Source organism: Leptonychotes weddellii, chromosome 16, assembly GCF_054177405.1.
Source record: "Leptonychotes weddellii isolate Sample4059 chromosome 16, ASM5417740v2, whole genome shotgun sequence".
In the NCBI taxonomy this organism is placed as follows: Eukaryota; Metazoa; Chordata; class Mammalia; order Carnivora; family Phocidae; genus Leptonychotes; species Leptonychotes weddellii.
In genome coordinates, this window is record NC_138384.1 from 24,841,767 (window position 1) to 24,856,499 (window position 14,733).

At 58.4% G+C, this 14,733-nt stretch overlaps 1 protein-coding gene across 5 annotated transcripts in view; it reads right to left on the reverse strand.

The window, feature by feature from the left end:
• Window positions 1-14,733, reverse strand: part of CPNE2 (copine 2) — a 50,663-nt gene that overhangs the window by 11,310 nt on the left and 24,620 nt on the right. For 4 of the 5 annotated variants that reach the window (XM_081806545.1, XM_081806548.1, XM_081806547.1 and 1 more), the window contains 6 exons: window positions 14,539-14,625; window positions 13,072-13,131; window positions 11,113-11,246; window positions 8,999-9,053; window positions 4,096-4,147; window positions 2,518-2,651 (listed from right to left, as the gene is read on the reverse strand). In XM_081806545.1, the coding sequence (XP_081662671.1) occupies window positions 2,518-2,651; window positions 4,096-4,147; window positions 8,999-9,053; window positions 11,113-11,246; window positions 13,072-13,131; window positions 14,539-14,625 (522 nt within the window). The remainder of the gene's footprint in view (window positions 1-2,517; window positions 2,652-4,095; window positions 4,148-8,998; window positions 9,054-11,112; window positions 11,247-13,071; window positions 13,132-14,538; window positions 14,626-14,733) is intronic. The other variant, XM_081806546.1, reaches the window with a different exon arrangement.

The following is a 14,733-nucleotide window of genomic DNA, read 5'->3' on the forward strand; positions in this document are numbered from 1 at the left end:
AGAAAGGGCCAAGTTTCCCGCTCCAGGGAGCCCTCAGCATTTGTTCCCCAGAACACCAAGATCCCCTTCCTGGCCTGCCCCAGGGCCCCAGGCCCCTTTCTGCCCGGAGCACACCTCCTGCGCTGTCCCACCCTGGCTCCGCCTGGCAAGAACACGGGCCTCGTTCCTGCTACCACACCCGTTCTTCCTGTTCAACAAGGATGCGTGCCGTTTCTGCCATCCGTTTCATAACTGGCTCAGGCCGCTAACAGATGGGGCGGGACAACGGCCTGGCTGACCACAGGCATCCAAGTGGTGCAAGCCCAGGGGCTGCCTCGCCAACCAATTCCAGCCCTGTGCCCCCAGGAATTAAAAACCAGCCCCTCCCAGGCCTTGCCTTGGTCGCTGTCCCATTCAGGTGGCCCCAGATCCTCCCAGCACCCCGGGGGGGGGCCTTCCTTCGCCCCTTTCATACAGGAAATGGGCTCAGAGCAGGAGGGGGCCTGTCTCAGGCCCTCAGCGGCAGGCGCAGCTGGCACTACAGCAGACCCTGCTCCCGGAGGCAGAAGACACCCGGACCGCCTTCCTTCTCCCCCAGCCCTTGCGCCATGACCTCCTTCCTGCCGGCCCTGGCCTCTGCAGTCTGCTCTGCCTGTCCTTCCTCATCCCCCAGGTCTCTCTGGGGGCAGGTGCTGTGTGATCTTGCTTAATCTGAACACCACCTAGTAGGTCTTATTAGTTTCCCATCGTACAGACAGCGACTCGGAGGCTCAGGGAGGTTCCGTGCTTTGCCCAAGCCACAGGGAGGAAGGGGTGGAGCCCGGATTCAGACTCTGGCAGCCTGACTGGAGAGCCCCCTTCCACCTCCCAAACAACCAGACTGGGTCCTGCTGTCCTGCCCTCCCCAGGGCGACCCTGGTGTCCTCTTCTCTCGCTTAACCTCTACAGCCTCCATCTTTGCTGCCACGCCCAGAAGCCAACCTCTGCCTCCCTAGGAATCAGGGAGGGGTCTCGCTCCTCTGGTGGGCCCAATGGGACCAGGTCCTTTTCCCTCTGGGAGGGGCGCTGGCGGGCGTCCCCGCCCCCTGCCTCCCGAGCCTCGCACAGCACTCCCATGGCGGGGCCCACAGATTCATCCACCCCCGGGCGGGGTGAGTGCCTGCCATGGGCCGGATGGTGGCAAACACGCAACAGCCTGGCCAGTGGGGCTGGCAGTCGGGGGGTGGGGGACACACCATGGATGAGGAGACATGGAGAAGGTAAACTAGATGCTGCTGCCATCCTCAGAGTCCAGATGAGAATCAACAGAGAAGGCGGGAGATCAGCCTCAGAGGGGTGGTCAAAGAAGGCCACGGCGGGGGGGGTGGCATCTGAGGGGACACCGAGGAATGGGTAGAACCAGCCAGGCAGAGAGTCAGCAGGGCAGAGGGTCTGCGAGGGGTACAAGCTTGTGTGTTTGAGGGACCGGAAGAGGGTAAGATCAGAAGGGAAGGCAGGCATGGGGGGTAGGAGAGGAGGTCTCTGGAAGCGAATGGCTAGGGAGTGGCAGGCTCCGACAGGACCCCTGCAGGAGAATGGATTGTAGGGGCCAGAGACAGAAGCTGGTGGCCTTGGCGCTGGGAAGACAATCTGAGATACCATCTTGGAGGTAGAATGAAAAGGACAGTCTAGAAGGGACGTCAGCCTGGGCGTAGACTCTTCCTTTCCAAGGGGGAAGCCCAGAGCAGGCCACAGGCTTGGGAAGGTCTCCCAGTGGGGAGCGGCCAGGCAGGAGGCAGACCTAAGTCTCCTTGGTGACAGCCCAGGCTCCACCACCCAGAGCTAGGAGCTGGGTTTCCAGCCTTGGCTGGAACCTGACAAGCTGGCCTGGGGAGGGCTACGTGTGGCACCGCCCCTGGGGCTGGGGGAGACGGCTTCATGCCGCATAGTCAAGTCAGGGCAAATCCTGGTAGGTGCAGGGCGAAGTGGACAAGGTGACCCTTGGTGACCCCAACACTGGCATTAGGCCTGAAACTAGAGGGCAGAGACAGGACCAGGGATGCAGATGCCATCGATGGCCGTCTGCCATGTATTCCAGATGCCACACAGTCGCCCTGGCAACCTCCCACCAGGCTGCCTCTAGCCTCGTCACTGAGCACTGGGCCAGGGCCAGACAGTGGCCCAGAAGGTCAGCTTTAAGGCTGCAGGGACCACCGTCTCTTGGTTTCCATGTGTCCCAGGAATAACGAACACCGCCTGCCCTGGGGAGGCACCTCCCACTGGTTACAGTCTGATGTCCTACTAAGCATGAACGGAATCACTGTGTCTTTTTCAAGTCTGTGCTCCGGAAAGCCAGGATCAATCGAGTTGAGCTTGGTCCAACCCCCTTACCATACTTGCAGGTAAACCGAGGCAGAGAAAGCCAAATATCCAGCTCACCAGCCCCATGGGGGTGGGCGGAGTAGGGGCGGACCTCAGTCTGGCCCTCCTGTCAGGCAAGGAGGGCCCAGCCAGGGCCAGCCCTCTCCCGCACACCCACGGCAGCGGCTGCCTACTCACCGTGGCCGTCTGCTGCTGTGTGGCCTGGGCCGCAAACCGCGCCACGTGGTTGACGATGGGAGAGAAGTTGGTGGGACCATAGAAACGGATATGGGGCAGGCAAGCCGAGTATGCCTGGGCGATGCCATCCACACCTGCCTCGCGGGGGGCGGGGGGGGGGGAAGACTGCATCAGCCTCGGTCCCCCCTGACCCTTCACCCATCCTCATCCCATTTGCAGATCCTGCCTCTACTTCATGCTCGCCCCAAACGCCCCTACGGTGGCCAGCATGGGTCCCGTGAGACCAGAAGCTCCCAAAGGGCAGGGCCAAGATGGTATAAAGCAAAGAGCCCTGAATATGGAGTCAGGCAGACCCAAGTTCGAATCCTGCCTTTGCCACTTCCTAGCTGTGGGACCTGAGGCAAGTTGTTTAATCTTTCGGAGCCTGTTTCCTTGTCTGGCAATGGGACTGATAATCTTCACTCGGGCAGCTGGCCAGAGGAGGGCTCAGCAGGCTCTTCCCAGGGAAGGGACTTGGCAGCCGGCCATCTTGACGTCCATTCTGGCTATGCTAGTTTTTGCCGAGGGTTGCTCAGGGGCGGCGGGGGGGGGGGGGACACGGAGATGCTTATGTAGCCCCAGCACACAGTAGGTGCTCTGTAAACGGCCACCATTATAAGCAGACGACTATCCCACAGCCCCGTGGACCTATCCAGGCGGCCTCTAGCTGGGGAGGAGGTTGATCGACCTGATTTTGGACAAAGTCTCTGGAGACCTGCTCCAAACTAGACAGAGCCCAGGAGTAGTACCAGCTACATTTCTGGCCAACAGATGCCCATGGCTTCTGAGTCACGGCATCGTTCCCAAGTTGGTGACTTGATGCATTTCCCTTCCAAGTACAAACTGGGCCCAGCTGTGGGAATCCCCAGGGAAGGCAGATGCTCTATCCAAGCCAAATCCTAGGCTGGAAGGTCTCATGAGGGCGGGGCCCACCCTCTTCCATATCCACCTGGAGCCCCCTTCCTCTTCCAGTAGTCTCTTAATTGATTCTGGAGGCTCAGAAATCCTCTGAGGCCGAGGGGGCAGAGGTGAGCACAGGCACCACTCACTGCCTGCCCCTTTCTCCCCCGACTCCCACACCGGCAACCCTCAGTCCTTGGTTGCCAAGGCTCTTTGTGGAAGGCAAGAGGGAGCAGGGTGGGGCAGAGATGGGCCCTTCAGCAAGGGTGGGTGGGAGGTGAGAGACAGGTATATAATCTGCTGCCCTTACCTCCTCCTGTCCTACACAGGGCTTCCTGTCAACGCTTCCCTTAATTCTCACCTGACGCACCGCCTGAGGTGAGCTAAGCAGGTATCACACTCCCTGGGGCAGGTGAGGAGGCAAAGGCCCTGAGAGAAGCAGTGATCTCTCCCAAGGTCACACAGCCAGGAAAGGGCAGCGGCTGGCCTTGCATCCAGGACCACCTGACTCCAACCTCCAGCTCTGCCCCATCTGTCATTAGGAGCAAGCATGAGGGGGAGGGTATGGGAGCACAAGACAAAACCTATATGCTGCCCCTCCCTCCGCCCAGGGCAGGTGCAGGTGGGCTTGGCACTCACCTGAGCAGAAGGGGTTGGTGGGGTTGAAGTTGATGGCAAACTCATGGGAGACCTGAAATGTAGAGAAAATGCTGGGCCGGCAGCCTTCTGGGCCCAGGCCCCACCCACTGCCCGGCCAAAGCTCCCTCTGGGGCACCTGGCTTTTCATGCCCCATCCCCACCCCCAGGTCAAGGCTATTGATCCCCCTCCCCATCTGCTTTCACCTCCACTGCTAGGACTGAGCCACACAGAGAGGTCTGACTACTCTCACTTCATAATGGGTGCACATCACCCTAATCTCTTCTGGGCGGTCAGCGCTTCCTGTGCCTCCTCAACCCCCTAAGAGAGTCCCGGAGTGGGACAGAGGGGCCTCTGGGGACATCCAGGTGGGTTCCAGGAGCACCTGGACTGCTCCTTTGTCACACACTCTCACTGAGGTTCCACTTCTTTGGGCCCCAAGGGCTTTCCCCAACTTCACGGTTGGCACGACTGCTAGCAAAGGAGCCCACGGTATGCCAGCGAGCCAAACCGGGGATCAGCGGACAGCCTGCTCAGCTGGACTGGGGATCAGGAAGCATCATGGGGCCAGAGGGGGCTGCTTCCAGCCCCAGCCCCGTGGATCATCCTGCGCACTCCCAGATTGGGGAACACAGAGGAACACTAACTAGACACCATTCGGGGCTGTAGTAGGACTGCGGTGGCTACAGAACCCAGGGCCCCGGGGGGCCGGAGCTCAGATGGGGGCCTCCCCACTCTCCCTCCTGCTGCGGTCTCACAGCCAAAATCCCCACTCAGCCCCCCTCCCTACTGCACGCCAAACCCCATGTTCAGAGCTTTGCAGGCATCCCCTCGCTCCCGGCCATGACTCAGTGGGGAAAGGCCTCTTACTACCCCATTTCCAGATGATGAGACGGAGACACACAATGATCTAGAATGTTCCCAGGGTCTCACATTTACTGAAAGACAACGTTGGGACCAGAACCGAGGTCAGGCTGCCTCCTGAGCCCATGTTCCCCGAACCCACTAACCTCAGAAGGTGTTCCTCTCCGTAGGAGGGCTGACGCCATCTTGTTTGTGTCTGCACAATGACCTCCCTCGGGGGCTACGTGTTCTAGGCCCCGGGGAGGTTAACTGTGCCCACGTGGGAATGCAGGTGGGCTTGTTCTGATCTTCTCTCAAGTGGCGCACACAGGGCCCTACTTAAGCTAACCAGCAGAGATGGCGGGCACACAGGGGGGGCCACTTTAGAGCCCTACCCCGTAGCCTCACCACCATACCCCTTGCTCCTGCCTGGGTGGGGGAGGGCTGCATGCTGCCTGGAGGGCCGGCCCGCGGTAAGTTACCCTGAATTAAATTGTGTCAGCGGAGTGGCTGGCTTCATTTTTTGGCCTGAAAGTGCCTTCTTAGTCTGGAGGATATTTACTGACCCTCCTCCATCTTCTCACACTCTCCCATGGGTTTTAAATTAGGAAGATGAAGAGGTCTAGGGGAATATCTGCCAGGTGAGAGCTTTATTCTGGGCGCAAACACTCCCAGACTCTTTAGCTCCCAGACATTACAACGTGTGTGCTGGAAGGCCCCACCAAGTCCAACGTGCCCATTTCACAAGTAAACTGAGGCCCAGAGAGGGAAAGCCAGGTGCCAAGGCCACACAGCAGAACAGGCCTAAGACCTGAGCCCCCCACGCCTTGAGAGGGTGTTGGGGTCCTGGCCTTGCTGAACCCTCCTGGGCCAAGAGAGGTGAACCCTCCAGCACGGGGAGTTCACCCCAGCAGGGCCCTAGGGGTGGGGGGGATGGCCTGAGGAGAAGACTCTTCCCTGTTCGGGGGGGCGGGGGAGGAAATAGCTTTTCTGTTCTTTGCTCCCTCAGCCCTAAGGGCTGGCATGGAGCTGGTCCCCTGATGTCCCTCTTGGGTGCTCTCCCTGCCCTGGGGCCCTCTTCATCCTGTCCCTAGTCTGGGCTCCAGCTGTGGGGGCTGGAGGTCCTCATTGCCATGGCAACTTGATGAGCCTCTATAGAGACTAAGAGGGGGGCTTGTACCGAGGGGTTGAGAGAGGAAAATGGTTGCCAAGGAAACCGGCCTCCCTGGGCCAATGACTTCCCGCAAAATCAGATTTTCGGAGATTTTAGAGACCAAGGGGGAAAGCCCCCTCCTGGTAAGGATGGAGCAATATTCTGCTTTCTGGGCCACCCAACCTCTTCATTCCTCACTCCTCCCCCCCCCCCGCCCCGCTTTCTTTGCGGGAAGGCCTGATGGTCCAAGCGGATGGGGCTGTGAAGGTCACGCATCCAGCCCGGAGGCCCCTCGGGTCACCTGCTCCAGCAGCTCCACTTCACAGGTGGAAAGACTGAGGCTCAGAAGGGGTCAGGGAATGCCCAGGGGACACAGTGAGCCACAGCAGAGCCAGGCCCAGATCTGGGAGACACGGGCGTGCGGCTTACAGCAGCTCAGCGACTCCCACGCCCGCTGCCCTGATTTGCCTGAGAAATGCCAGTAAACAGGACAAGTTTCCTGGAGGCCATAAGCCAGATTAGGGGCCCCTGGGGACCTGCTGGCCACGGGTCTTTGTCCTGGGACTCCCTGCTGCCTTCTGACAGTCAGTGCTTCTGGTCACCTAGCCTGGCCCCTGGCCTCTGGGTTACTTAAGACGCTGCTCCCTGTGGCCCTGGCGGGGGAGGGCACAAGAGAGGGAGCTGAAGGGACCCCAGAGGGACTGTCCTCTCCGAGTCTCACTTACCCCAGCCTTACAGTGGGGAGAGTCACAGCCTGTGCTATGGGCCTAGACCTTTCCTCCCGCCTGACCCCTCTTTTCATCGGACCAACTCTGGCTCATTCTGAACGTCCAAGGCTTCATGCCATCTCCTCAAGGAACTGCTTTCTGAGTCCCTCAGCCACTGGCCAGGGCAGGGGTCCTTTTTGGGTGCACCTGGCCCAGCCCCAGGGAGGAACGACAGTCCTAAGGGCAAGCAGCTGAGTCGCATGTTCCTTCCAGCTTCCCACCCTCAGAGAACCAACACCTGTCTCCTCAGGCTGCTGGGCCCCAAATTCACTCTGTCAACAAACAAGTAGACACCCAGTGTGTGCCAGGAGCCAGGACACAGACAGGAGGAAACCAGGGGCCCTCCCGGACTGCTGAGCTCTGGAGGGAGGCGACAAATGAGCAAACCCACACATACTGAGGTGACCATAAAGTTCTGTGAGGACAGAGCCCGGGACGGGAGGAGGGGCCCCCCATGAGCTCCCTCAGGGAAGGCCTCCCACAGGGAATGCCCTCGTGGCCTCTAGAGCGGGGGGGAAGAAAGTGAAAAGGAGTAACAGGCCAGGGGAAGGCCACGTGCAAAGGCCCTGAGGCGGGAATGAATGAGAGAAGGTTCAAGTGGCAGGAGCCAGGCAAGTTAGAAGGGGAGGGAGGTAAGGGGCCGCGAGAGGCCGGGCCTGGCAGGGGAGGTGGGATGCACCATCCGCCCTCGCCCGGCCTGGCTCTGGCAGCCCTCCTGGCACCACCGGGCACTCCAGCCTGGCCAAGCCCTGTGTTGCCCTGTGACATTTCCAAGGAGGCTTTTGAGCGAGAAAACATCTCATTCAGCCAGAGTTCTTTCAAAGCTGGCGGTGTCCTAGCAACGGGCTCCTGCCGGGCCTGGCCGCCCCAGCCTGCCCCGCCCCCAGTGGCATCGCGGTCTGCCCAGAGGCCCAGCTTTGGTCCTGCAGGATCCTGCCCCCGCCCCGGCCCACCATCCGATAGCCAGCAGGCCACAGAGCCACTCCCTGAAATTCGAGGTGAAGATCGGCCCTCCCCAGCTCACTCTGGAAAACAGCATGGGGCACAGCAGGGCAGACGAGAGGGGGCACGGGCTGAGACACGCATGCAGGCTTAGGAGCCCTCTGTGCCCATCCCCAGGCTTCTCACTGGAGGGGGAGCAGATTCTGAGAATAAACTTAAGGGTCCGCTTGCCCAGCTGGAATTAAACATGGCCTTGGGCAAGTCCTCTGAGCCTCTGGTTTTCCACCTGTAGAATGGACATCACTCCTTCTCTTCATCTCTCCATCCTGCCCATCCTCACCCCAGCCAGTCCCCCACTCAGCAGTCAGAGCGGGCCTTCAAAACGGCAGCTGGCTGAGAACACCCCACACGGACCCCGCAGTGGCCGCCCTTTGCTGTTTAACATGCATTTGAGGCCCTGCATGGCTGGCCTCCCAGCCCACTAGTCGTGGCTCTCTCCATCTTCCCTAGAGAGCCAGCACGCCCACTCTCAGTTCCTCCACCTGGCCCTGTCCCTCTTCCTCGCAGGCTTTGCCCGGGTTCTCTCTGCTTTGAACACCCTCCCTGCCCCATCACCACCTCCAGTCACTCTGCAAACTCCTCCTTTCCCTTCCCTTCTTGACTTAGACCTTGCCTCCTCCAGGAAGCCTTCTCTGCTACCCCCAGGCCGGGTTGGGGCCCTCCTCTGGGCTCCTCCCAGGCCCACGCTGCCCCATCTCTGCACTGATGACCCTGCCCACCTTTGGGGTTGCCAGACAGAATATAGGATGCCCCGTTCCATGTGAATTCCAGATAAACAATGGGTAACTTTTTAATGTAAGTATATCCCAGGCAGTATTTAGGACATACTTATACTTAAGAAATTTGTTTATCTAAAATTCAAACTTCACTGGGTGTCCTGGACTTTTGTTGGCCAAATCTGGCACCCTACTTGTCTTCCCCACCTGACTTGAATACCAGGGGACACAGCCATAACTGTCCCACTCGTTCTTATAGCCCCAGGGCCGGCGTGAGGTTCAGGCTGAGCCATGAGTGTGGGTTTGGGGTAAATGCAGAGAAGGCAGGGAGGCTGGGCCCCCAGCCTCTTCCAAAGCAGAATCAAGAGAGGCCATACACACAAATCCCACCTCAACCAAAAGGAAAGAGCCCAGCTCCACTCACCTTCCAGTCTGGGGGTAACTGGGCCCCAAAGCCCAGAGCCGGAAACATCTTATCACTAATACAGAGAGAGGAGAAGAAACCCACTATGAGACAGCAGGACAGAGGCCTCACCCGCCCACACTCACCCCTCCCAGCCCCCAACCAGGGCTGGGCCCACTCGGCCTCGCACACCTCCAACGACAGAAGGAAAAAGCCCACCACCTCTAGAAAGAGCTCTCTTTGAATGATCTACTGAGCTCACACCCACCTCTGAGTACCTGGTGAATGTGAGGCTTCAGCCCATCTGCACCTGTGGCAGACATGGCTAATCAATCACAGCACTTCTAACCAGTGGGCAGCAGCATCTAGATCCTTCTCACGCTGGGACCTCGGGCATCCACTAAACCACAGTCATTATGGAAATGTACTGCCTGTCTCTCAACCTCCCTTTTGTGGCTGGGAAAAATTCTGAGAACCCCAGCTTAGCTTCAAGACGCTTCATCATCCAGCCCTAGAGCCTACTCTCGTCTGCTTCCACCTGCCCTCCCTCACACCCCACCGCCCCAGCCCTGGCCACAGACCACTAGCTGTGGCCCAAACACACAGGGCACCCTCACGTTCCAATTTCAATCATGTTGTGCCCTCTCTCAAACTACTTGTCCCCAGTCTGTTCCCTGTGGTAAACTCCTACTCGTCCTCTACGGCCCAATTCAAACGGCCCCTTCTCTCTGTAGGTTTCCCTGAGACCTGAGAATCCCTCTCCCTCTGGCGCTCCTGTAGCTCCTGCTGCAAGGTAAGCTGGTCTCTCAGAACTCCAGTGATTCTCCCGTCTTCCTCCTCGACTGGGAACTCTTGAGGGCTCATGTCTCACCGGTTCATTCACTCAACGTGTATACTGAGGAACCCCCTGGCTGTTGTGTGGAGGACAAACTGCCAGGGGCTAGGACAGATGCATGGAGACCAGTGAGGAGCTACGGAAGTGATCTGGAGAGGAGGGGATGGTGGTTTGAACAGGCTGGTAGCAGTGGCAGTGGGAGAAGGGGTTCGACTCCAGTGTTTTGAAAGGATTTGCGGAAAGAACAACGGGGGAGATGAGGGAAGGAAAAAGGGAAGGGTTTTGGGTGAGTGGTGGTGCCTCTCACTGAGATGGGAAAGAGCACTCACTGGGGCCTTCTTGTAAGTTTGAATGCCCGTGAGAAGGCTCAGTGAAGGGACCGAGTGGGCAGCTGCATACAAGGGACTCCTGAGCGGCCGCAGGAGGCTCCTCCACCCAACCATGCAGATGGGGACTTTCACCTCCCTTCCCCTGTGTGCTATACCTCTCTTAATGTGGCCAGGGATCCCAGCCACACCCGTTAGGCCCTGGGAGTCAGACCCTGCTCCTCAGGCTGCCTCTCTTAAGGAGGCCAAGTGCACACAGGATTTCTGAGCCTGCTGTTGCTCCTGCCAAATTTCTGGCACCTGTACCTCCCTTCCCGGTCTCCTGCTCCTTCCACCCTCTGGCCTGGGAGTCCCAATGAGCACCACCTGTGGCAATGATCCCATAACTTTCAAGTGACTTTTGATCCTCCAAGGCCACACCCCCTACACAGCTTTCCTTCACTGACTTTCCGCTGCCCGCCCCCGCCCCAACCCAAAGATCTCCAGGAAGCAGGGTCATGGGAAGCAGGCCCACACCAGCTGGCTGCTCTTTCCAAGTTCCCAGCGGGAGTGAGAATATTAGGACACTGGGTGTCGGGCCCAGGAATCAGAATGCCTGCGGACTAGTCCCCCTGATCTGTTTGACTTTGGATCAATTCTCTACCTGCATCCCAGGCCTACACTTCCCCAGCTCTAAAAGGGAAAGTTGCAATGAAAGCAAACAAGTTTCATTTTCCCTCTTGATTCGTTTTCTTACTGGCTACTTGGTGTATCATGTGGAGGAGGATTCCAGTGTGGATCCGGCTCGGTAGGGAAGAGGTCAGCAATCGACTAGCAATGTCTGCCACAGGTGTAGGAAGGAGCAATAAGGCACATATACCATGTGTTGGCCATTCCCAGGTTTGAGGATCTTTGGGTCCCTTCCAGCTCTGACAAGCTGAGCTTCCGGGTTGGATGGAGCCGGAGCTGATTCCAGAGTCCCTCCTCAAGCTTACCTGTCATAGTCCTGAATGATCTGCCCGACAGCCCAGATGGCCGACAGATACTCGTTGGTGCCCATGGGGTTGATATAGTGCAAAGAGGAAGGGTCAAGGGGATTCCCGTTGGAGGCTGTGAAGTCTATCCCAACCTGTAGAGTGGGGAGAAAAAGGCCACCCAGGGTGGCCAGAGAGACTCCAGCTCCCTAGCTCATCCCAGGGAACAAAGAGGCTAATGGGACATGGGAAGTCATTCATCTCCCAGTGCCAACCCACCCTTCCATAAGATGGTCTGAAACCTAGAAACGGACTGAGTCACTCCTTTGGCTCTAATGCCATCAGTGGGTCCCTACTGCCCAAGCATAAACTCTACTGGCCAGATGTGACACAAAGTCAACTCACACTCCCAAATTCCTTTGTCCCCCTCACTGTCATGACCCACACACTCCTCTGTTTCCATTTCCAGGCCTTTATTCATGAGGTTCCCTCTACTTCAAGAGCCAGGCCATCTCTTCTCCCTCTCTCATTCTCCTCTATCATTCAGGCCCAATTCAGATGTCCCTGCCCCACTGAAGCCTTCCCAGACACCTTATCCTCACCCCAAGCCACCTCCACATTGTCCCTCAGGCCCTCAGGGGGCTCTGGGACCTGGGGCTGCCTGGTAGGCCAGTGCCCATCTGCCCAGAGTGGGTGCTCACTGTAGGCAAGACACACGCCCCCAGGGCCAGGTCCAGGGCGAGGCAGAGAGCACCAGAGAAGGTGCTCCGCAGGGGCTGAAGCTAAGATCTGCTCTCTCAGACCCCAGGGAACTCCAGCTCAGCCCCTGGAGGGGTAGCACAGACAGGTAGGGGGGCGAGCCTGCCCAGCAGGGGAGGGTTAGGAGAGGGATCTAGGGAGACAGATGGCTACCTTGGAACTTGGTCATGTGGGGTGGGTCTGGCACAGAGGAGGTGCTCGGTATCCATTTGTTAAATGAACACACACACACACATGCAGAAGGAACAGGAGAGCCCAGCCTCTCGGAATGAGGGGGGTGTGGTGACCAGTGGGGTTAGAGGTCAACAAAGCCAATCCCCTGACTCCACAGAGTCGTGCAGGTGACCTCCAGTCCCATGGGATCTAGAAGTGGTGGCAAGGCGGGGAGGTGGGCAGAGCACGGGACCTCCTCCCCCTGGGCCAGAGGTCCCCTTCAAGTGAGGAGCGTAAGACCAGATGAGCGGGATGAGTCTGGGGGGCATACACCCCAGGCCACGGACAGAGGGACAACTCATTTACCCAACACTTACTATGTGCCAGGCACTGAGTGGTTTGCTGAGGTTGGCACACAAACAAAACAAAGTCCCCACACTTGGGGCACTCACAGTCTTTGGGGTGGGACAAACAGGGACAAGAGAAAGATACTTAAATAACTTCAGAGTGGCTAAGTGTTCTGAAGATCACAAAATAGGGGAAGTGACAAGGAGCGACAGGAGGGCGTCAGGGGAGGTCTCCCTGAGGAGGTGACCTCTATGCCATGGCCCGAAGGGACGTCAGGGCACCAGCCGTGAGAAGGTTCCGGAAGGAGCGTTCCAGATAAAGGAAACAGCAGATGCAAAGCGCTCAGACAGAAAGGCGCCTGGCATCTTGGGGGAACAGTGAGGACCCGTGTGGATGGAACTGAGTGAGCAAACAGGAGGGGTAGCAGAGGACACAGGAAGGCCTTCTGACGGGCAGGGAGGAATTCAGCTTCTTTTCGCTCTGCAGGGGTGTAGCCAGCAACACTCTGAGGGCTGGGCAGCCAGGCCCTGACCTACAGCTAAGCCCGGACTCAGCCTCAGCCACCTATGCCCTCTCCTCTGGGCCAGATACTCCCCTTGCCCTGGGGAAGTCCTTCCTGAAGTTTATCCCCAGTCTGTCTTGCTGCAGTAGTCGCCCAAGCCCTCAGGGAGGGTCCTCACTGGGGTCGGGAGGTGGGGGGTTGCGGGGGGGGAGCCTTACAGTGAACATGAGCTGGCAGCCTCCCAGGATGTAGTCCAGGAAGGAGTAGTCCCGGTTTATCTGGAAGGAATCAGGGGAGTCAGTGGGTCTCTGGCCTGCACCTGAGGGCCAGCCCTCCACCTGGCCATAGTTCCCAGGGGGAGCTGGGGGGCTGACTGCTCTGTGCCCCGAAGCCTGAGTAGAGTCAAGGAGGCCAAGGGAAGACCCGGGCTGATTACAACGAACCCCAGATCTCTCTATAACAAAGCTCTCAGAGCAACAGTTCCAGTGGGTCACACACACACACACGCGCGCATGTGCGCGCGCGAGCACGCACGCTCCTTCCAGGCAGGGTCCCTGGGCCTACTGTCAGTTGTACCTACCAATTACACAGCAGAGAAAGTCTCAGTTTGTTGCTGTCCGGTCCTTAAGCCCTCTTTAGCCCTGATGGACCTCCACCCTGAGCAGAGAACGACCAGGCCTCCAGCCCGAGGCCTTCTGCTATAATCAAGCTGCTAACACCTCGTGTTTGTTTTGATGGCCTTTTGCTCCTTTGGCGAAGGTAGATACTGGCCTTCCTATTTGGGTGGAGTTATAAGGGGGTTCCTTTCAAAATAAATGTATTGAAGAAAAAAAAAAAAGAAAAAATCCAAGAATGGTGGGGTTGGAAAGGGCTGATTACAAAAAGTAGTAAGTAAGGCAGGTGGCAAAAATCACGAAGGGGAGTACGAGTGACGGAAGTTTCAGGAACAAGGACCCCATGCCACCAGCTGCCAGCTTAGCTTTCCCAGGGCACTTTGGCATCGTGACCTCATGGAGCGAGCAGCCGTGGAAGCCCCCGCCAGACTGCGCGGTCTCCAGACCAGGCTGCAGAGGCTCGGGGGCCGGGGGCTGCCAGGCCGCACAGGGAGGATGCCGGGCCTAGGCTGCCTTCCTGAGCACCCTGCCCGATTCCAGCAGATGCCGGCTCTTGGGCATCCAGGGGTGGCCCTGACCACCGCTGCTGTGAACTTCATTCCCTTTCCGAGCCTCAGAGGCCCCAGCGGCCCCAGCTGCACCACGGGAGTCACAGTGACCTGAGCCCTCGATGATGTTGCTGGGCCCCCCGCTGGATGTCCCTCTGCCCCTGGGGTGCCAGACATGCAACGGGCAAGCCGCCAGCACGGGAAGCAGTTACCTTCTAACCAGGAGAGGCCCTGGAAGGTCATCTCATGCCCTCCTGGACCTCCTTATATCCCAGGAATGTGATATGAGACTAACCCTTCACCTTTGTTTTTTACCTTGTTAACACCCCCATTCTACAGATGAGGAGACTGAGGCCCAGAGAGGTTAAGCTCAGCAGATCCCAGAGTCAGGACGTGGCAGAACCAGGATTTGAATCCAGGCCTTGCTGGCTCCATACTCAGTGCTCTGTCTATCCCTTCTGCAGTGATGGGATATGATCCCCCCAACTGGGCCCCTGCTCTGGGCCCACCCCCGCTGGCTCACCTTGCAGGAACGCAGGATAATGATGCCCGAGTTTTTATAGTTCTTCTTCTTCCTTTGCTTCTTGGGGTTGATGCACTCAAACTCCACCTGGACAACGTAAGGGAAAGAGAAGCTCAGCCTGGGGCTTCCCTGGGGGACTGACCCTCTCCTGAGCCCCAAGATCCCCTCCACAGTCCTGATCAGGGGGTAGCATGC